This window comes from Desmodus rotundus, chromosome 3 (assembly GCF_022682495.2).
Source record: "Desmodus rotundus isolate HL8 chromosome 3, HLdesRot8A.1, whole genome shotgun sequence".
In the NCBI taxonomy this organism is placed as follows: domain Eukaryota; kingdom Metazoa; phylum Chordata; class Mammalia; order Chiroptera; family Phyllostomidae; genus Desmodus; species Desmodus rotundus.
The window spans coordinates 28,446,530-28,467,578 of NC_071389.1; the positions used below are offsets into that span (position 1 = coordinate 28,446,530).

At 49.0% G+C, this 21,049-nt stretch overlaps 2 protein-coding genes across 2 annotated transcripts; both read left to right on the top strand.

Annotated features, from left to right (window-relative positions):
- Positions 1-225: 225 nt before the first annotated feature.
- Positions 226-13,430, top strand: MPL (MPL proto-oncogene, thrombopoietin receptor). Its single transcript, XM_024571224.3, has 12 exons — positions 226-342; positions 492-624; positions 931-1,109; positions 1,595-1,893; positions 2,298-2,460; positions 2,715-2,841; positions 6,184-6,365; positions 6,530-6,672; positions 9,085-9,244; positions 9,457-9,553; positions 11,686-11,773; positions 11,983-13,430. Exons 1-12 carry the CDS (start codon positions 264-266, stop codon positions 12,268-12,270), a joined length of 1,938 nt encoding a protein of 645 aa, XP_024426992.2. The 5' UTR covers positions 226-263; the 3' UTR covers positions 12,271-13,430.
- On the top strand, positions 9,439-20,922 carry CDC20 (cell division cycle 20). Its single transcript, XM_024571171.4, has 13 exons — positions 9,439-9,553; positions 11,686-11,773; positions 16,825-17,025; positions 17,122-17,355; positions 17,460-17,608; positions 17,697-17,793; positions 17,977-18,105; positions 18,202-18,398; positions 18,513-18,607; positions 18,746-18,974; positions 19,129-19,254; positions 20,179-20,296; positions 20,669-20,922. Exons 3-13 carry the CDS (start codon positions 16,896-16,898, stop codon positions 20,845-20,847), a joined length of 1,683 nt encoding a protein of 560 aa, XP_024426939.2. The 5' UTR covers positions 9,439-9,553; positions 11,686-11,773; positions 16,825-16,895; the 3' UTR covers positions 20,848-20,922.
- Positions 20,923-21,049: the final 127 nt, after the last annotated feature.

A 21,049-nucleotide genomic window follows, 5' to 3' on the forward strand; every position in this document is an offset into this window, starting at 1 on the left:
TCAAAAATAGAACCCCATCTCCCTCCTACCCAAAGGCCCGTATCCTCTCTTTCAGATTCCTCCTACCATCCTGCCCCACTCCCCCTCCCCTGGCCCCTGGCCCCTGGCCCCACTGTGGTCTGGATGGGCCCCACAGGGGCAGGGACAGGGACAGGACGTGGGGCTGTATCTGACAGGAACCTGAGGGGCTGGCCCGGGAGGGGATTGGGGCCCAGCTTCCTGAAGGGAGGATGGGCTAAGGCAGGCACACAGTGCCGGAGAAGATGCCCTCCTGGGCTCTCTTGGTGGTCACCTCCTGCCTCCTCCTGGCCCCCCAAAACCTGGCACAAGTCACCAGCCAAGGTGAGGTGTGTGGAGGGTGGAGATCACCCATAGCCAGGAAGAGGGAGCCCTGGGAGGGGTGCAAGTTAGGAGGCTCCCACTTGTCACCCACTCTTTCCCATAAACATGCCTGGAAGGACCCAGAGCCCAACTCACCGGCTGTTCCTCAGATGCCTCCTTGCTGGCCTCGGACTCAAAGGCCCTGAACTGTTTTTCTCGAACATTTGAGGACCTCACTTGCTTCTGGGATGAGGAAGAGGCAGCGCCCAGTGGAACATACCAGCTGCTGTATGCCTACCCAGGGTACGTGCTGGGCTGTGCCCACTCCCCAGTGTCTGTCCTGTTGTTACCTCAGCAGAGCCTCGCTCCAGTAGCTTCCCTGCCTTTGATTCTGTAAGAGAATTTCTTCAAGTACATGTCCTAAGTAGCTGCTTACTGAACTGATGTGCTTTGGCTAGATCTAGCTCAAGCCCCTCCAGAACCCCCCATCTCACCCATCCCAAGCACTGGGAAGAAAAAGGCAGTAATGGAAATAGAAGTAGGGCTTGGGCCGAGCCTGGGTGCTGACGGTGGCCAGGTAGGTAGGATGGACTTTTCCTATGCCCACAGGGAGGAGCCCCGGGCCTGCCCCCTGAGTTCCCAGAGTGTGCCCCCCTTTGGAGTTCGATATGTGTGCCAGTTTCCAGCCGAGGATGAAGTTCGTCTTTTCTTCCCACTGCACCTCTGGGTGAAGAACGTGTTTCTGAACCAGAATCTGACCCAGCGGGTGCTCTTTGTGGATAGTGTGGGTAAGGGCTATCCTCCTGTCACCTGGGCCCCTCAATTTGCTGTCCCCAGGCCAGATCACGGAGTCAGCCTGGTCGGGGCTTTTTCAGGACAACATGATGGTCTCCATTACTAGGCCCTCCAGAGACACCTCAAGATGCCCTTATCATTCTTCCCAGCCATGGCATCTAGAGCTAGACTTCATTTCACATCGGAGACTCCCTGGTCATCCCGTCATTAACCTATTCACTCACACACTCGTTCCACAGTTACAGGACACTTGCTATGGGCCCAGGCACTGTGCTAGGTGACAAGGATACAGAGATCCGTGTTCTTGATGAAAACAGATCCTTGCTCTTGAGTCCAACTAACCAGAAATGAGGTCACTGTTCTCATGAGAAAAGGAGAACAGGATAAGGGGCCTCTCTGTCCTGCCCTGCCCTCCAAGGGAGCCAATCCAGCCTCTAGCACCCCTTACAATCCATGATGTACCCTGTCTTGCCCTCAGGCCTACCAGCTCCCCCCAGTATCATCAAGATGATGAGCGGGAGCCAACCAGGGGAACTTCAGATCAGCTGGAAGGCCCCAGCTCCCGAAATCAGCGATTTCCTGAGGCACGAACTCCGCTATGGCCCCGAGGATCCCAGGATCTCCACTGGTCTCACAGTCGTACGGTTGCTGTCCACAGAAACCTGCTGCCCAGCGCTGCGGGGGCCAAACCCAGCCCCAGCTCTGAACCAGCCTGCATGTGCGCAGCCCATGATGTCCCAACAGTACGGACCAGAGCAGACCTCCCCAACCAGAGAAGTATCCTGGCCTTCTTCCACTCCACTTTCTATATCCTACCCCTAACTTTGCTCCAAGAAGGGCAGGCTATATTTGGGGGATTCCAGACTGCTTTGGTCCTTGGGGAGTTAGTACAAACTCTGATTCGTCCTCAAGAATTGTGTCTATTTAGAGATTTCCCACTTTGGGTCATTCGCACCAACAAAATTGAGAGCTTTGGGCCTCCAAATTAATGGGGATTTCCCTAAAAACCCCTGAACACACCCGAAACCCAATGACCTGGTCCCCAACCTGTGTGCATCTCTGTCCAGTAAGGAACTGAGCATCTCTCCACAGGCATGCTGTGGGGCTTCAAATGTAAGAGATGGAGGCTGTCTTGGCTGAGAGGCAGACCTAGATTCTGAGGCTGGGATGCTTCTCTCAAGGCTCCATCTCTGACAGTGATGAGTGGGAGCTGCCTTATCTCAGGGCTCCAGCCTGGGAAGTCCTACTGGCTCCAGATGCGCAGCCAACCTGATGGGGTCTCCCTCCATGGCTCCTGGGGACCTTGGTCTCTCCCTGCAACTGTGGACCTACCTAGAGATGCAGGTGAGACAATAAAGGAATGGGAAGATGAAGAGGAAATTAAAAAATCTCTAGGGAGGCCTGGGCTGGACACGGAAGCTATGTAACCAGGGTCTTTCCCGATGACCTCAAACCTGCCACTGGACAAAGTGAACTATGTTCAGGGAGAAAAACAAAGAACAGGAATAAATGTTCCAAGTTATGTGGGTAAAGATGATCTGGATACCCTATAGAGTAGGAGTATGTGGGCCCTGATGGGACTTCCTTCTCTGATTCAGTGGAAATTGGACTGCAATGCTTTACCCTGGACTTGAAGAATGTCACCTGTCAGTGGCAGCGACAGGACCATGCTAGCTCCCAAGGCTTCTTCCATCACAGCAGGCCATGGTGCTGTCCCAGAGACAGGTGAGAGCTGAACTGCTGATTGAGCTTGATGTCATGGGAGAGAGGCCCAATCCTGCAGGAAGAAGGGAGAGATTGTTCTTGGTCCACTTCACTCCCCTCCCAGTCCCAAAACCAAGTGACCTCCATGTTCTCCTCCACCAATGAGTGTTTTATCTTCTCAACCTCTCTCTACTCCCACTGGGAATGCCGTGGTTTAGTTCAGCATTAATCATGTCACCTGGACCACTGCCACAGCCTACATTCTCATTCACCTCCAATTGATCCCCCATGCTGCTGACTGAGTGATCTTTGTTAAACTCGGACTTTGCCCCCTTTCCACAGTCTATCAAATCCATCAAAACTTTGCCTGGTCTCCAAGAATTTCCACCAAACACCTCACCGATTTGTCACTCCCACCCTATCTAATCTCTAACCGAGACTTGTTGATCTTCCCTGTTAAATATTTCTAGAATCTGTCCATTTTTTTTCACCACTGCCATTGTCTAGTACATCATCATCTCTCATTTGGGGGACTGAGAAGACTTATTAACTGATCACCTCCTGAATCCTCTAAATTATTCTCCATACAGGAGCTGAAGTGGTCTTTTAAGAGTGAAAAAAATGAACATAACACTGCCTGCTTAAAAATCTTCAACAGCTTTCTGTTGATCTTAGGATAAAGAACCCTACTGTGTGGCCTAATAAAGTTCTAGAAGACTCAGCCCTTACCTCGGCCTTCAGCCTCTTTACCTCTTTACTGTGCTGCCTTCTGCTCTCTGTGCCCCAGTACCAGTCTTCTTTGGTTCCCTCTTATCTGCCACATTCCCTCCTGCCTCTGGGTCTTTGCACATGCTGTTTACCCAGCTCTCTTATCTATGCTCAACTTCTCCTTATCCTTCAGACCTATACTCAATGTCGCCCCCTCAGGGAACCCTCCCCTGACCTTCCAATGGCACTACTGTGCATCCTTGTTGTACCGTGTACAACAAGTGCTTAGTCATACACTTCACATCAATGTACACATCAATGTACAATTTTACATTTTAATTTATGTGGCTAATTGATTGGTGATAACATTTTCTCTCAGAATTCCAGCTGGAAAAGGCTGATCTTGACTATGCATGATCCAGGAGGGCAAAGTACAGAGGTACCTTGAATGATGAAAGTGGCAAAACTGGAGTTATCATGTCCTCCATCAAAACCTGCTCCTCCTCTTATTTCCTCCATCCTCCCATCCACTCAACTTTTCAGGTCTGAAACTTGGAAATCACCTTGGACTTCTGCCACTTCTACACCCTCAAGGTCCAATCAGAAAGGCTTGTCATTTCTACCTCTTCGGTATCCCTTGAGTCCACCTATTTCCCTCCACCCCCATTGCCATCACCCTATTTTCAGATCCTCTTCACTTTGCACGTAGAAAACCGTAACAGTGTCCTAATGGACTTCTCTCCTTCTAGTCTACCCTCACAAACCCTTTCCTAAAAACTGCAGTTAGAATGATCTTCCTAAAGTACAAAGCTGATTATGACAATTCCCTGTTTAAAATCCTAAATGTCTCCATAATTACTACAAGATTGAGTTCAAGCTCCTCAGAAAGGCCACAGGGCCATCCAGGACCTTGGTCTGCCCTCCCACAGTTACCACTCCCACCAGGCCCTCTGTGCTAAAAGCATTCTGCACCACTTAGAATTTCCCCCAAAGCACTGTATCTCTTATCTGGGCCCAAGCATGTGCCTCGGATGCCCGTCTGTCCCCTTTGCATCCTATTTATAGTCCAAGACTCAGTTTAAGTACTGCCTCGTCCAGGAAGTATTCTCTGACCCTCCCTTTCTGGGTAAGATCATCCTCCTTGTTACTCCCGAACCAGCCTGTGCACCACAGAAAAATACCGTCTGTTTGTGTTTCTGCCTCTCCCACTGAAATGAGACCTTAAAGGTTATTCCTCTATGTGTTCATAGGGCCTAGCACACTGCCAGGGGCATAGTGTCAATTATTTGATGAATAAATGGGGAAGCATATTAAATATATAAAATGATAAATAACTTTAATAATAACTAGCCACTTACGGGTTATAATCAGAAAAGAGACACAATTCATTTGTTTAATAAACAATTGTCAAAGGTAACTGTGCCAAGCACTAGGGATAGAGTGACACAGAAAACAGAAAAGGTTCCAGCACTGTTGGGACTTACATTTTCGTGGGGAAAAGAAGGGGTGAGAAACAGGAAATAAAGAAACAAGATTATACAATAGAGACTAAGTTGGAGGATGCGGCGGTGGGGGTTGTTCATTTAGACTGAGTGGTCAGAGAAGGACTCACCAAGGAGGTGACAGATGAGCTAAAACCTCAGTAGCAAGAAGGAAAGCGACGTGAAAATCTAGAGTCAGAGCACTCTGGGGCACAGGGAAGTGCCAAGACAGAGCATTTGGCATAACTGTAGCACAGAAAGAAGGTCCATGTGGATGGACAGTGGCGAACTGGTGTGAGAAATGTGGGACATGAAAGCGCGGAGGTAGGAAGGAGCTAGACCATAGAGTCCCAAAGGCCCTGGTGTGGAGTTTGGATTTTATTCCACGTGGGATGGATAGCCATTAACGGATTTTAATCAGAAGAGTGACATGATATGATTTACATTTTAAAACGGTATGTTTCCTTGCAAAGCTATAAAGAGGGAAAAGTAGAAGCAGGATCACCAGTCAGAAATTTGCATTAATCCAGGCAAGAGATAACGGTGGTTGCATCGAATGGGGCAGTGGTCAAGATCAAAATAAATTGACAGCTTTGGGCTGTATTCTGGACGTTATCAGCTCAACATTTTGGAAGCAAATTCTGGTAGCTGTGTAAAGAACAAATGGCAGGGAACGGCAAAAATGGAGGCAGAAAAGCCGGTTAGGAGCCTGTTGTAATAATCTAATAGTAAAATAACACATAGAGATGACAAAGAGGGCTGTTGTGTAAGAACAGATTTAAAATATAAGGATGTTTTCCTGCAGAAAGATGAAGACTCTTTAACCTTTGAAACAATCCTGTGAAGTGGGTATTACTAACCCATTTTACAATTGAGGAAATTGGGACAGAGCTAAACCAAGTAATTTGCCCAGAGTTCTACACCAATAAGCCAAGACCTGAACTCAACAGCTCATGCGGTCTCCATGTGTCATCTAGCTCCTTCCTTAGGAGGAAGAGGCTGGACACCAAAGCCAACTTTAGAAAGCAAAACATTGTGTCGTGAAGACAGAAAGCCCTGGAGGCCCATGCAAGAGAGAAACCAGATTAATGCCCATGCAGGGCACAGCCTCTGTGGGATGGGGAGTCCCAGGATGACAGGCCTGCTTCAATGATTCCATGGGGCTGATTCTTAGGGACCCCATCTGGGAGAAGTGTGAAGAGGAAGAGAAAAATCCAGGATTACGACCCTCCCAGTTCTCCCGCTGCCACTTCAGGTCACAAAATGACAGCGTTATTCACATCCTTGTGGAGGTGACCACAGCCCAGGGTGCTTTACACAGCTACCTAGGCTCTCCTTTCTGGATCCACCAGGCTGGTAAGAACTTTCTTCCCTGCTCCTCTCACACAGGACCCCTCGCCCCCACTGCACCTGACCCTTTGTCCAGAATCAGCAACTCCAACACTTCTGACCCATGGGCCCGGTGGCATGATGTCTCATGCACAGAGGGCTTATGCCAGTCCCTGATGACATCCCCGTAGTGCTCATCCCCACTCCAAACTTGCACTGGAGGGAGGTCTCCAGCGGGCAGCTGGCATTGGAATGGCAGCACCCATCATCCTGGGCGGCCCAAGAGACCTGCTATCAGCTCCGATACACAGCAGAAGGCCACCAGGACTGGAAGGTAAAGCCGAGGAACAAATGCCCACAGACCTCACCACACTGGGTATTCCTGAGTTTCATCGTGCCTGTTGTCAGGGGGGAGGGTGTCCACGTATCCATGACTTGTGTATCTGTGTTTATCTGATTCAACTGGTATCTTAATCACTCTTTGGCATCTGATACTGCTGACTACTCTCATTTAAAGTTTTCTCTTCCCTTTGCCACCCGGATATCTCCTGATTCTCATACTACCTCTCTGACCGAATCTTTTCACTCTCCTTTCCTGGCTCTTCCTTTTCCATCCTTCCTTAATATGTTGTGCTTCCTACAGACCCATCCCGGACTCTCTTCTCCTCTACACAAATACATACGCTCTCCCTAGGGGAGTGCTTCCGCTTCATGGTTTTAACAACCATACATTAACCATCCCGGACTTACCATATGGAAAGGCACTTCTACACCCATGGGCAAATTCCCTAAGCTTTTGAAGTCCCAGTTTCCTCATTGGTGAAATGAGAATAAAGCTGTCTACCTTCCAGACTTACAGTAAAGATTAATTATATAAATATCTAGCATACTGCCTGACAGATAGAAGGTACACATATACATGAGTTAAATCTTAGTTTCTTTCTCTACTTTTATTCCCATTTACCACATACAAAGTATATAAAACTTCTTACCAACCAGATCTACCTAAAACCTCCAGGAGCATTTCAGATTCATACAGTCCCCCCTTATCTGTGGGAGATACATTCCAAGACCCCTAGTGGATGCCTGGAACCATGGGTAGTACCGAAGCCTTTATGTACTATGTTTTTTCCTATACATACATACACACACTTGATGGCTTCTCTTTGAAATATTCAAATTACCAGCACCACTACTTTTGCGTTTTAGGGCTATAATTAAGTAAAATAAGGGTTACTTGAACACCATTGCAATACCTTAACAATTTATCTGTTACCTGAGACAGCTACATAGGGACTATCAGGTAGGACAAAGGGATGATTCACGTCCTGGGTGGGATGCAGCAGGACAGCATGAGCTCTCAACATGCCACTCAGATGGCAAGCAATTTAGGACTTACAAGTTGTTTATTTCCGTCATTTTCCATTTAATATTTTTGGAACACGGTTGACGGTGGGTAACTGAAACCGCGGCAAGAGACACTGTGGATAAGGAGGGACAACTATGCATCCAAAACTTAAGTCATCTACAGAAAAGTTCACAAGTCGTGAGTATGCTGTTGATTAATTCGTACATGTGTACACACCCATGTAACCATTATCCAGACCACAATATGTTATTCTAGCACCCCAGAAACTCCTCACGCCCCTATAGTCACACACATCCCTTCCAAGGCAACCACTACTCCGACATTACCATTGATAAATTTGACTGTTGTTGAACTTAATAAAACGGACCCACACAGCATTTATTCCTCGAACTTATTTCTCTGCTGTTCCCTGTCTCTGACAATGGCACCACCACTTACCCAAGCCTGGAATCCTCCTTGACTCTTCTTCCTTTTGCCTTATCTCTTCCCCCTATTCATCAACAAGTTGAGTTTATTGTACTAACAGTCCTCAAATCCCTCCTACCACTGCCTTAGCCTCATCTTTGACCATCCAGCCTGCCTATCCATGCTCTTAGCTCACTGAACTACTCTGTAGCCTCCAACCAAGCAATTCAGGCTGCACGAAATGCTCCTTTGTGCTCCTGGTGCCTTACTTATATCATTATTATAGCACTAATTATTTGTATTGAATAATTATTTACTTGTGTGTATCTTCCTTATTAGACATGTGAGAGACTGTTTCAGCATATTACAAGCAGCTCATAAATGCTTGCTAAATGATTAATAACGTTTCCCTGCTAAGTACCACACAATGCTTGCACCTTCTGTTTAGAATCTGTCATTGTACTTCCAGCACTTAGTGTAATTCTGGCATCCTCTGCTGAGTGCATATGATTTGCAAAGGGCCCTGAATATGTGTGTGGGATTTCCATTGCTTCTGGCAGGATGTCCATGTGTCCCGGTCAGTGTGTGTGCACAGGCATCTCTGTCAGGGTGTATCGTACGTATTTGTGTCAGGATGACTAATTCCCCGTGCAGATGAGGTCGGTGTGTCAGGGCGCTTTACTTAGGTTGGGCAGGCCTCAGGCAGGGTGAGGCCAGGGGCGGGGGGGGGGGGGGGGGGGGGGGGGGGCAGGGGGAGGGGGAGGTGTTCTGTCTTTGTTGGGTATTCTAACTTCCAAGTTTCCTCCCGGATGTGTGATTTCTGTCAGTGATGTTCTTTGAGGGCATGCCCTGGATTCAAAATAGTAGGATTTTGAATAGTAGATCCAACAGATAGATGCTGCTCTCTCGAGGACCCGATGCCCTCTCATTCCCACCAGAGCCTGACCACCTGCTCGCTTCTCCTCTGCGCAGGTGTTGGAGCCACCTCTAGGGGCCCAGGGAGAGATCTTGGAGCTGCGCCCGCGCTCCGGCTACCGTTTACAGCTGCGCGCCAGGGCCCATGGCCCCACCTACCAAGGTCCCTGGAGCCCTTGGTCCGACCCAGTGAGGGCAGAGACCGCCTCCGAGACAGGTGAGGACTCCGCCGGGGCAAAGGCGGTCTGCGGCTGCGCAAACGGAGGCAGGCCGGCTCAGTGAGGGCAGGGCTCCAACCGCACTGGTCTGCGGCTGCGCAGACATACGCGGAGCCTGGGTCAGCGAGGGGCGGGCCCAGGGGCGGGCCCAGGACGGGCCTGGGGGCGGGGCTCGGGCCAGTGGTAGCCCAGGTCTGTTTTCATCCCATAGCCTGGATCTCCTTGGTGACCGCTCTGCTCCTGGTACTAGGCCTCAGCGCTCTCCTGGGCCTGCTGCTGCTGAGGTGGCAGTTTCCTGCACACTACAGGTACTGCCCCGGTCAGGCGGGAGACTGGGCCAGAGAAGGCCCACGGCCTTTAAGCATTCCAAGCTCTCTCTCTGACCCCCACCCGCTTTCTGAACAACTTCGAGTCCACACCTGGGGCTTCAGCCCCTTCCTGCGCGTCTTTCCTGGGGGTGGCACCGCTTCCTCACACTCTAATAAACCCACTGTACTGAATGAACACCTCAAACTGCCCCACCTCCTGGCTCCTCATTTCAGTAACAAAGCCAATGTCCACCTGTCACTAGAGCCAAAACACTTAGGCGCCTCCCTCCTCCTTATCCAGTCTGATCTGGTCTGGCCATTCCACCTCCTAAACCTCGCTCAAACAATGGCCCCTTTTCTCTAGCCCTGCGGACACTACTCACTGAAACAGAGCCTCTTCTCTCTCCGATTTGCCTCACGTAACCACCAGAAAAATCTTTCTAAAATGCACTCATGACTATGACGCAGCTCCTTAAATCTCCTCATTAGCTTCCCAGGATAGGGTTCAGATTCTAGAACGACAAGCAAAGCTCCACAAAATCTGGCCCCTGCCAGCGTTTCCACCCTCTTCCACCGTGTGCATCAGCCTTGCCAAACTGCTGGTGATTTCCTCCCCAAGCCAAGTGGTTTCTCTTCTCAGGCCCTTGGCACGTCACGTCCCCTCTGTCAGGAATATCCTCCCTGGATGACTAATACCCATTTACCTTTAAGCAACTTTCTTCACCAACTCCTGGGAAACCTTTCCTAACCCTCCCCTGTTGGTTCCCCCTTTGTATCTAGGGTACAAAGAGAGGGACCCTACTCTCTTTGCATCCCCGTATGACTTCTATCATAGTACCAGTATTTAGCATGTTACTGCATTTACTGCTTTCCATGTCTTCCCTATATCTTAGCTGGTCATCTTTAAATCCTCAGCACAGTGTCTGCCAAATAGCATGCCCTTAAATAGCATGCCCTTACTAATGAGTGACTTATTTATGTGGGAAAACTAAGGTTGAGGAGAAATGTCATTGGAAATTAGAAAGAGAAAAGATAGAATCCATACCACCTAAGCCTTTTCATTGGTACCAACCTTTGATTCTTGAAGACTCAGTTCAGAAGGCAACTCCTCCAGGCAGCCTCTTTTGATGGCCCTACACTATCATCTCTCTTCGAACATGCCTGTCTGTGACCTTTTAATCTGCTTGTGTGTGTGAGCAGACAGGAATGTAGCCTCTATGCAGGTAGCCAGATCCAACAGAAAAGTTAGGGGAGAAGAAGGAATTGGTGCCACTGAACCAGGAATACTCAGTTCCTCCCCGCCCCCCGCCTCCCCCCTCCTTTACCAGATAACTCATTCGTCCTCCCCTGGAGAGATATGAGTGAGGTCATAGAAGAGGCCCAAAATGTTCAGCTAAAGTCCCTGCATGTGAAAATATGACCCTAAAGAATTGGAAGTTCCCCTGATATACCTTGGCTTAATCCATACTCTTCCCAGATGGCTCTCCTTCCCAAGTAACTTAATAATAAGCCCCACTGGCTCTCTTCATTCATTCATTGAGATGACTTCTTGAGCACCTATAATGGGCCATACACTGTTCTACACCCTGGAGATACAGGCCAGAGCAAATAGATGAACTCTTGGCTCTCGTGGAACTACATTCTAGTGGGGAGAGACAGACAAAAACAAATATCTTTAATAACAATAAATGTACAATAAGTCAAGTATTACAAAGAAAAATAACTCAGAGCAGGAGACAGAGTGATAGGGAAGGGAGGTGGTACTATTCTGGACAGGGTAGTCAGGGAAGACCGCTCTGTCAGGATGCCATTTGAGTTGAGACCTAAATGAAGTAGGGGAATAAACTGAGTGTTCCAGACAGAGAGAAAAGAAAGGGCAAAGGCCCTGGCGCAGGCTGTTTGAGGACACTCTGTACTACTCCTTTCTTTGACCCTCCCCACCACTAACTTCTCTCCCCCACCTGAGGTTCAATTTGCACCTAAGCTCTTAAGTTATTACCTTGACTACACTCTCACCCCTCTAGGCTTTACTCAGCCACTCACTGCCTTCCCCACTGCCCCACCTCCCTGTTCTCCTCCTCCCTCCCAACTCACTCTCAGGACTCAATCTCCTTCTCTTCCTTCCCTGCAAGGAACCTGAGGCATGCCCTGTGGCCGTCACTTCCAGACCTGCACCGGGTCCTAGGCCAGTACCTTAGGGATACTGCAGCCCTGAGTCCGGTGAGTGCACTCCCCTCCCTACTACACCCCACTAGTCCTACCTGGAGCTGGATCCTTGCCTACACAACACAACTTTTCCAAGGCCATTGCCCACCAGCATTTGATCTCCCTGGGTCCTACCCCCAGCCACATCTTCCTACCTATACAATCTGGGTCTTCCTCCCACAGGACCTGCTAATCCAGACCCCTTTCCCTCCCATCTCTCCCAGCCCAAGGCTGCAGTCTCAGATGTCTGTGAGGAAGTGGAACCCAGCCTCCTTGAAATTCTACCTAAGTCTTCAGAGAAGACTCCCTTGCCCCTATGTTCCTCCCAGGCCCAGGTGGACTACCGAGGATTGCAGCCCTCTTGCCTGGGGACCATGCCCCTGTCTGTGTGCCCACCCATGGCTGAGTCAGGGTCCTACTGCACCACTCACATTGCTAACCATTCCTACTTACCGCTGACCTGTTGGCAGACCCCTCACTCCCAGTACCCTGGACAGATCCAAACCCTCTAGACCTTTCTTCCCACCCTCTCAACCCACCTCGCCCACCCCCACACCATGTGCATCTCAGACCTCACTTCCCATCCCCTTGTTGAGCCTCGTAGCTGGGCTTCACAACACTGATCTGGCAGCACTGCTGCTGCCATAAATCCAGGACCCTCTCTCCTCATTCAAGACTCGTTCATTTGACCACGTTGTTCTAACTTCCACCTTCTTTCTCTCTCCTCTTTAATGACACACTCCCTGAAAAGAAGTCTTCACTTCCCCACTTCTCATTTGCAATTTGGACTCCTTTCGTTAGTTCTCCTACTACCACTTTGCTAATGAAACTGCTGAGGCAAAGTCTACTTTAACCTTCTAATCGCAAGATCCAAGAGATTCTTGTTAACCCTTCATTTATTTGATCTCTCTGTGGCGTTTGTCAGGGTGACTACTTGTTTCTCCATTAAATTCTCTCCTGCCTCGGTTTCCATAGCATCACGGTCTCTCCTGGCTTTGCCCTCCAGTAGTTAAGAGTATAAACTCTGTAATCAGCATGAAGTTCAATTTCTGGCATCCCACTCACTAGCTGTGGGTAAACCAAGTCTTTGAGCCATAGTTTCTCACCTGTACAACAGGGGTAATGGAACCCTACAGAGTTGTGAAGAGGATTAAGTGAAGTGATCTAAGTAAACCACAGTGCCTAGGACACAGTGTTTAATATATCTGAATGGTCATACTTACTCTTTCCTGTTCTCTTATCCTGGCGTCTTTTCCACTCCTTAATTATTGCAGTCCCTTAAGAGTCCACTCTTAACAGTCTCCAATCCTATCCATCCTCATTGCCTTTACTCTGTGCTGCCCATTCCACAGTTCTTGTCTCCAGCCCGGGCTTCTCCTACAGCATCTGTGGTGCCCTATGTAAATAACGGTTTACACGTCTGTCTCCCGATACTAGATTGTGAACTCTTTGAGGGCAAGGGCTTTGACTTATTTGTTCACCACCGCCCCCACCGCCCCACACCCTCACCGCCCAGCACCTAAAGTAGTGCTTAGTATGTGCTCGTAAACCTTCAATAAATGTTTTCTAAATGAATGAAATCATTCTGGACACCACCACCTTAAACCCATGCCAGCTTCCCTCATCCTCTAAGCCTTTTATACACAGCAGTAAATGTGCTTAGGCTATTCTGGCTATGTGTTCCCCAGACCCTTTTAAATTCTCAAACAAATATGTTTTTGTTTTGGGGTTGTTTTTTTTTTCTGGCTCCAAACATACCCACTGTATCAGTCAGGGTCTTGGCAGAAATAGATGGTACACCAAAATGGGTATATTGATGAAAGTTTAATAAAGGGAATGCTTATAAAAATGAGGCAAGACTTAGGAAAACTATCAAGGAATAATGCAGTACCCCAGGGCTAACAACAGCTGGGAACTGGTTCCACCCCTCGGCATCAGAGGATAAGGGGAGAGAGTGCCTGTTAGATCTGGGGAGAGTGGCTGTGAAAGAGGGCCACCTGGCAGGAACTGTGGCCTTAGACAGAGAGATGCCACCAGCCTGTGTGGACATGGCAGGGAGGGAGCCAGGGGAATAAATAGCTCAAGTTCACTCTTTTCCTATCCTCCGATCTCTGTATTGGTTTGCTAGGGCTGCTGTAACAAAGTACCACAAACCAGGAGGCTTAAACAACACAAATTTATTGTCTCACAGTTCTGGAGGTTAGGAGTTCAAGGTGTCAGCAGGGTTGTTCCTTCTGAGTGCTGTGAGAATCTGTTCCATGCCTCTCCCCTAGCTCCTGGTGGTTTCCTGGCAATCACTGGTGGACCTTGGCTTGGTAGAAACATCAGCCTTATCTCTGCCTTCATCTTCCCATGGCATTCTCCCTGTATGTGTCTGTGCCTACATTTCCCTGTTTTATAAGGAAACCAGACATACTGGGTTAGGGCCCACCCAAATGACCTCATCTTAACTATTTACATCTGCCATGACCCTGATTCCAAATAAGGTCACACTCTGAAGTACTGGAATTCAACATGAATTTGGGGGGTAGAACACAATTCAGTCCATAATATCCTCCATTGGTGGAACTCAAACAGAAACCAGAGCCCAAGGGAATCCATGGATATGGGCCACATGAATCGGCCTCACAGGGCACAGGGCAGGGTGGAGAAGGATGCAGAGTGGGTCTGGATGGGATGAATGGATGACATCGGGTATACTTATTTTCCATCATTCCTTCCCCTGGCCATGTTCAAGGCTCCGACTTTACTCCTAGGGATTCAAGACGAGGATTGATACCCAAACTGCTGAACCTCTCACCTTTAAGCCCACTCAGCCATCATATCCGGATCACTTTTAATTCCTAAATTCCATCTCCTCTTCTTTATCTCCACTGAAATACAGCCTTCTGATTAATATCTCCCCTCTAGCCTTTCTTTGTATCTCTTCACTCTCAACCTGTCTGTCGCCTCCAGATTGATCTTTCTATTAATCTCACTCCTCATCTCTAAATCTTTAGTTTGACTCTTCAGAACCTGATTTCCTTCTCTTCCATGATTTCTTCCAATGTGAGGATTAAAAGTGTTAACACAATGCCAAACACATAGTGACTACTCAGTGGTTACTGACATATTCTTTTATTATTATCCCAACTGAGTTTTGCCACCCTCTGAATATCCCCTGTATTTTATCCTTCCATGCCCTTTGCTTCCCTAGATTCAAGTCCTTCAGGTCGGAGTTCCCCCATCTAACCAGCTGCTCAGCCTCTAATTATCCATCTCAAAAGCCTTGTTCTCCTTCCCTCTGCCTAAGAGGAAGTGATCTTTCTTTCCTAGACTGGTAAAGCTCCCTGTTTCTATCCCATTTCTTCCCAGTTCCCTTGCTCTGTCCTCTTTCACCTCCCCGACTCTTCTACCTTCACCTTCAAATAGACACAGTTCTCTTGATGCTAGTGTTCCCTCAAGCTCCCACGCACGGCCCCTTGGTCACTTTCGGATTTCTCATACAAGTAGCCTGCGCTTGCTGCCTCCACATTCTCTGCCCCCCTTCTTTCTACAAACCTTCCAAATGGAACCCTAGAATCCACTCTCCTGATTCCACTCTCTCCAAGGTCACTGATGATTGACTGATTTCTCAATGGCCAAACCTGACCTCTTCTGACATCATTCTACTTAACTATTTTGCATCATATCAGAATTCCTCCCACTTCAAGGTCCATGTCAGTATAATCTGGCTTCTTTCATTTCTTTATTTTAAAATATATGAATTCCTGGTGGTTGTACTCTTATTTACCCTATCCTCCTTTTTCCCTGCACTTAACCCTACTCCAGAAGCCAAAAACTGCTAGCCGTGTTGTGCCCTCAAATGTGTTTTGTTCAGCCCCTCCCTACACAGAAACTCACACTAATTCCACGATGCCCAGCAGATCAAGTCCAAACTCCTTAGCTTAACATTTAAGGTTGGGACTAGCCCAACTCTAGACTATATTTTCTAAGTAAATGGGACTCCCCATTTACAAACCCAGGCCATCCAACTCCTTGTTTTCCAAGGTAACTGAAAACTGAGAACATAAACACTTCAAAATCAAAGATAAAAACAACATTAAATTTGGCTGAAGAGCCCCAGATTTTTCTCTGTCATCAGAGTTTATTCCACTACTTACTATTACTGGCTGTGTGCCTTCGGGCAAGTTTCTTACCTTTTTCTGACCCAGTTTCTTTTTCTAGAAAAGGGGATAATAGAGTATCTGCCTTATGGGGGGTAAGGATTAAACTCAGTAATGTATGTAAACTGTTTATACACAGTAGTTAGCAGGTGGCCAATAAATGGTACCCGCTATTATTATTTTTTATTGCTGCTTCATATAGTTCATGGAAATCATTATTAGAGCACTGGGTTGAATGGGTTTCACACTTGGATTCCCACCAATTTGTGTGATCTTGGGCAAATCCCTTCCCTGGACCTCCAATTCTTTACCTGTGAAACATGGGTATGTTGGCAGGAGGCGGAGGGCGCACCCCGCAGATCAGACTAGTGGATCTCTAAAGTTCCTGACACCTAGAAAGCTCCAGGAGTGTAGACCGCACTGTCCCTCAGGGCAGTTCCGCCTAATCTTCCAGACTGGTCGGTCTGAATCCTGGTCCTTTTTCTTGAATACAAGGAATTCACCCCTATTTCAGCCTCATTTTCCCCGATTGTACAATAACAAACAAAACAATTTTTTAAAAATAAATACATGTACTACTTCTTTCCTAGCAGTGTTCCTACAGGCACCAAACAAACAGAAGATGTACCCTAACTAGTTCTGGCCTTCCTAAGTTTCTCAATCATTTCCCCCGTCCTATCCTTGTCTGGCGGCCGATAGGCCGCCCGCTGCTTTTCCCTTCTCTAAACGACTCAAATGCTTTAGGTCGCTCCACGGAGTTCTGCACTTCGGTATCATAAACAGAATACAATCCACTTGCAGTTTTTAAATGCGAAGGGCGGGTGAGAGGAATCTGAAGAATGAATGGAAGCGAACCGGGAAGGCGGAGGCAGAGCAAGCCCCGCCCCCAGAAGCTCCCGGCTCCTCCCCTCTCGCTTTCAGACACCGTTCTCAGGGACTCTCGTGAGATCTGACTTGCCCCGGAAGACCCGCCCCCAGTGCCATAGAGGCCAATGGGAGAAGGCGACAGTTGCGACGGTTGGGTTTTGAAGGAGCCAATGAATGCTCGGAGCGGAGACTTTAAGAAGCGTAGTCCCGCACTTCTGAAGTCGGTCAGATGCCATAACCTTTTCCGACCTGACGGTGAGAGGCGGTTGGGCCCAGCCAAAGTGGGGCCGCGGCCGGGGTGACCCTGACTGTGTGGCCGGTCTTCCCAGACCACGGTCCGTCTTTCTCCAGGACTCGCCGGCACTCACTCCAAGGACCCCTCCCCCTCCAGACGCTTCGCGGTCATGGCGCAGTTCGTGTTCGATAGTGATCTGCACTCGCTGCTGCAGCTGGACACACCCATCCCCAATGCACCCCCAGCGCGCTGGCAGCGCAAAGCTAAGGAAACCGGGGGGCCGGCCCCCTCACCCATGCGGGCCGCCAATCGATCCCATAGCGCCGGCAGGACCCCTGGCCGAACTCCTGGTGAGTGGGGTGCATCGGAATACGCGGAGGGAGAGAGAGTAGCCTACGTGTCCCTTCTCTCGGGAGCCTGGTGAGACTGTTTGGCTTCCCTCTTCCCGCCCCAGGCAAATCCAGCTCCAAAGCTCAGACCACTCCCAGCAAACCTGGTGGTGACCGCTATATCCCCCATCGCAATGCTTCTCAGATGGAGGTTGCCAGCTTCCTCCTGAGCAAGGAGAACCACTCGGAAAACAGCCAGACGCCCACCAAGAAGGTATGTGTCCTAGAGGAACTTACTGCAAGGGACCTGACTGTGTACTTAGCTTTGTGGCATCCTGTCTCACCACCACCCTATGTGTCAGGAACATCAGAAAGCCTGGGCTTTGAACCTGAACGGTTTTGATGTGGAGGAAGCCAAGATCCTCCGGCTTAGTGGAAAACCACAAAAAGTTCCAGAGGGTAAGACCTGAAATTCATGGTTTTTAGAGGGAGGTGTCAGCCCATCCCCCAGGGCTGAGGGGATATGCCTGCCTACTTTTCACACATAAGACTGAGGGGAGGGGAGTGCTTACCTGGCCTTCCAGGCTAGGGACAGAGGAGGTGTCAGTTTTTCCCGGGTCTAGACTTACTCCATTGCCATAGGTTACCAGAATAGACTGAAAGTACTGTACAGCCAGAAGGCCACGCCTGGCTCCAGCAGGAAGACCTGCCGCTACATTCCTTCCCTACCAGACCGGATCCTGGATGCCCCTGAAATCCGTAACGACTATTGTAAGTGTGGCCTGCTCCATGCTGGGTGGGCGCAAAAAGGCTCTGGGGCCCAGACAGACAAGGAAGCTTATGTTCTTCCCTTTGCTCCTCTGGCAGACCTAAACCTGGTGGACTGGAGCTCAGGGAATGTGCTGGCTGTGGCGTTGGACAACAGTGTATACTTGTGGAGTGCTAGCTCAGGTGACATCCTGCAGCTGCTGCAGATGGAGCAGCCTGGGGACTATGTGTCTTCTGTGTCCTGGATCAAAGAGGGCAACTACCTGGCTGTGGGCACCAGCAATGCTGAGGTGCAGGTGAGACTTGTCCCTGTGCTGCAGCTCTTTTGTTCCCCAGACCCTGGGAGCTTGCCCAGCGAGAGGATGTTAATGCTAAGGCCCAATCTCTGATCATAGCGGTTCTCTCTCTAGCTATGGGATGTGCAGCAGCAGAAGCGGCTTCGGAACATGACCAGTCATTCCGCCCGAGTGGGCTCCCTAAGTTGGAATAGCTATATCCTGTCCAGGTCAGTGGTTTTGCTAGTCTGTTGCAAAAACAGGCGATGAGTTTAACCCTGTGTCCCCAGACTACACTTCTGAAGTGAAGCAGCTCTGGTGACTTTTGGCACTGCCACAGAATCTGATTCCTTTCTTCCTTCCTACAGTGGCTCACGCTCTGGCCACATCCACCACCATGATGTTCGGGTAGCAGAGCACCATGTGGCCACACTGAGTGGTCACAGCCAGGAAGTGTGTGGGCTGCGCTGGGCCCCAGATGGACGACATTTGGCCAGTGGTGGCAACGATAACTTGGTCAATGTGTGGCCTAGTGCTCCTGGAGAGGGGGGCTGGGTTCCCCTGCAGACATTCACACAGCATCAAGGGGCTGTCAAGGTGAGAATGGGGCCGAACTGGGGCCTCCGCAGACCCTCACCCAGAACCTAGGGAATATTTCAGAGAGATGGGATGCTGGGATTGGATTGGGTTGATCTGGCACCCTTATAGCTCCTTGTCTAATAACTGCTGACCCCACCTTTATCCCATCTAGGCTGTAGCTTGGTGTCCCTGGCAGTCCAGTATCCTGGCAACTGGAGGCGGCACCAGTGATCGACACATTCGCATCTGGAACGTCTGCTCTGGGGCCTGTCTGAATGCTGTGGATGCCCACTCCCAGGTAGTCTTTTACCTACTCTAGCCTCTCACTCCCAGATATGTTCTTACTCCTTAGAGTCGTCCTGGGCAACCATGTCCCCTTGGATGGCTTCACCAAGTCTATACCCTGATGACTTGCAAACTTCTGAGTCAGCTCTCACTCAGGAGCTCCAGACCCATATTTCCAACACTCTGTGGTTTATCTCCTACCTCATGTTCTATAGGTGGCACCACCCTAATATGTCCCAAATTAAACTTGTTACTTCCCTTTGCTTCCCTAAAATGTGTCCCTTATCCTCCTCCTCCTCTTATATTCTTTGAGAGGACAGAAACTACTCAAAAATTTGAAAAACCTTCTAGAATCTTCTTTCCTCCTCACCTAGTCACCAACATACCAGTTTCCCCTCAGAATATTATGCACGTGTGTTCCCTTCCCTCAGCAGCATCCTTCTTCCCAGCAGAGGCCCAGTGCACTGGTCTCAGCCTTCTCAGCCCCTCCAGTCTTCCTCTGTAGTGCCATCTGGGCGGTACGCTACTGTCCTTAAACCCTGCAGCGGCTCCCCAACACCTACAGCGTATAACCCAAATCCGTTAGAGTTTGAGGCCCCTGCCTGGTGAGTCTCCCTGCAACGACTCCAGCATCTTCCATTCCCACCCCACCCCACCCCCGCCCCCACCACCTTTATTCTAGAATTGGGGTTTCGAGCCAGAGTTCAGATTCTGGCTCTGTCACCTACTAATATAACTTGCATGCGATCTTAGGCAACTTACTGAACTCTTTTCTGCTTGATTCCTCATCTGTAAGATGGATAACGATTGTAACTCTCAAAAGGCTTTTACTAGCAGTTGGTAGCACATGGCAGGGTGCCTAACACTAGAATGGACTTAGTTCTGATTCGAGTAGTGTTGACTCTGTGTCATGCCTACACCATTCCCCTCTCCACAGGTGTGCTCTATCCTCTGGTCTTCCCACTACAAAGAACTCATCTCAGGCCATGGCTTTGCCCAGAACCAGCTGGTTATTTGGAAGTACCCTACCATGGCCAAGGTAGCTGAGCTCAAAGGTAGGTGCTGAACGACCGAAGCCAGACACAAAAGACTGCATATTTTATGATGATTTATATGAAATGTTCAGAAGAGGCAATGCAGAAAAATAAAACAGGTTAATGGTTGCCAGGGGCTGGAGGGAAAGGGTAATGAGTGACTTTATGGAGTGATGAAAATGTTCTGGAATTATAATTGTGATAATTGCACAACTTTGTGACTATACTAAAAACCAATGAATTATACACTGTAAAAGAATAAACTTTATGGTATGTAAATTATTAATGTCAACAAAGCTGTTATTAAAAAAAGGTAGGTTGCCGTCAAAATTGGAGAGCTGTAGTATGGCCACAGTCATGTGTGGCTCTCACCTTTTCCCTCTTCATGCCTAGGTCACACAGCCCGGGTCCTAAGTCTGACCATGAGCCCAGACGGAGCCACGGTGGCATCAGCAGCAGCAGATGAGACTCTACGGCTGTGGCGCTGCTTTGAGTTGGACCCCGCGCGGCGGCGGGAACGGGAGAAGGCTAGTGCAGCCAAAAGCAGCCTCATCCATCAAGGCATCCGTTGAGGACCAACTAACTCATCACTTTAGTTTTTTGTGTTTGTTTTTTTTTTAATTTTTCTAATAAAGTCATGTATCCCTCTCTTCACCTTGCATGACCACTGCCCCAGTGGCTTTCCCTCTCCTGTGTTTGAGAGCTACAAACATCCGTCCTGTGGGAGCCTTGGCCATCCTTCCTGTTCATCGACAGGGCTAGTAGGCTTTGTAC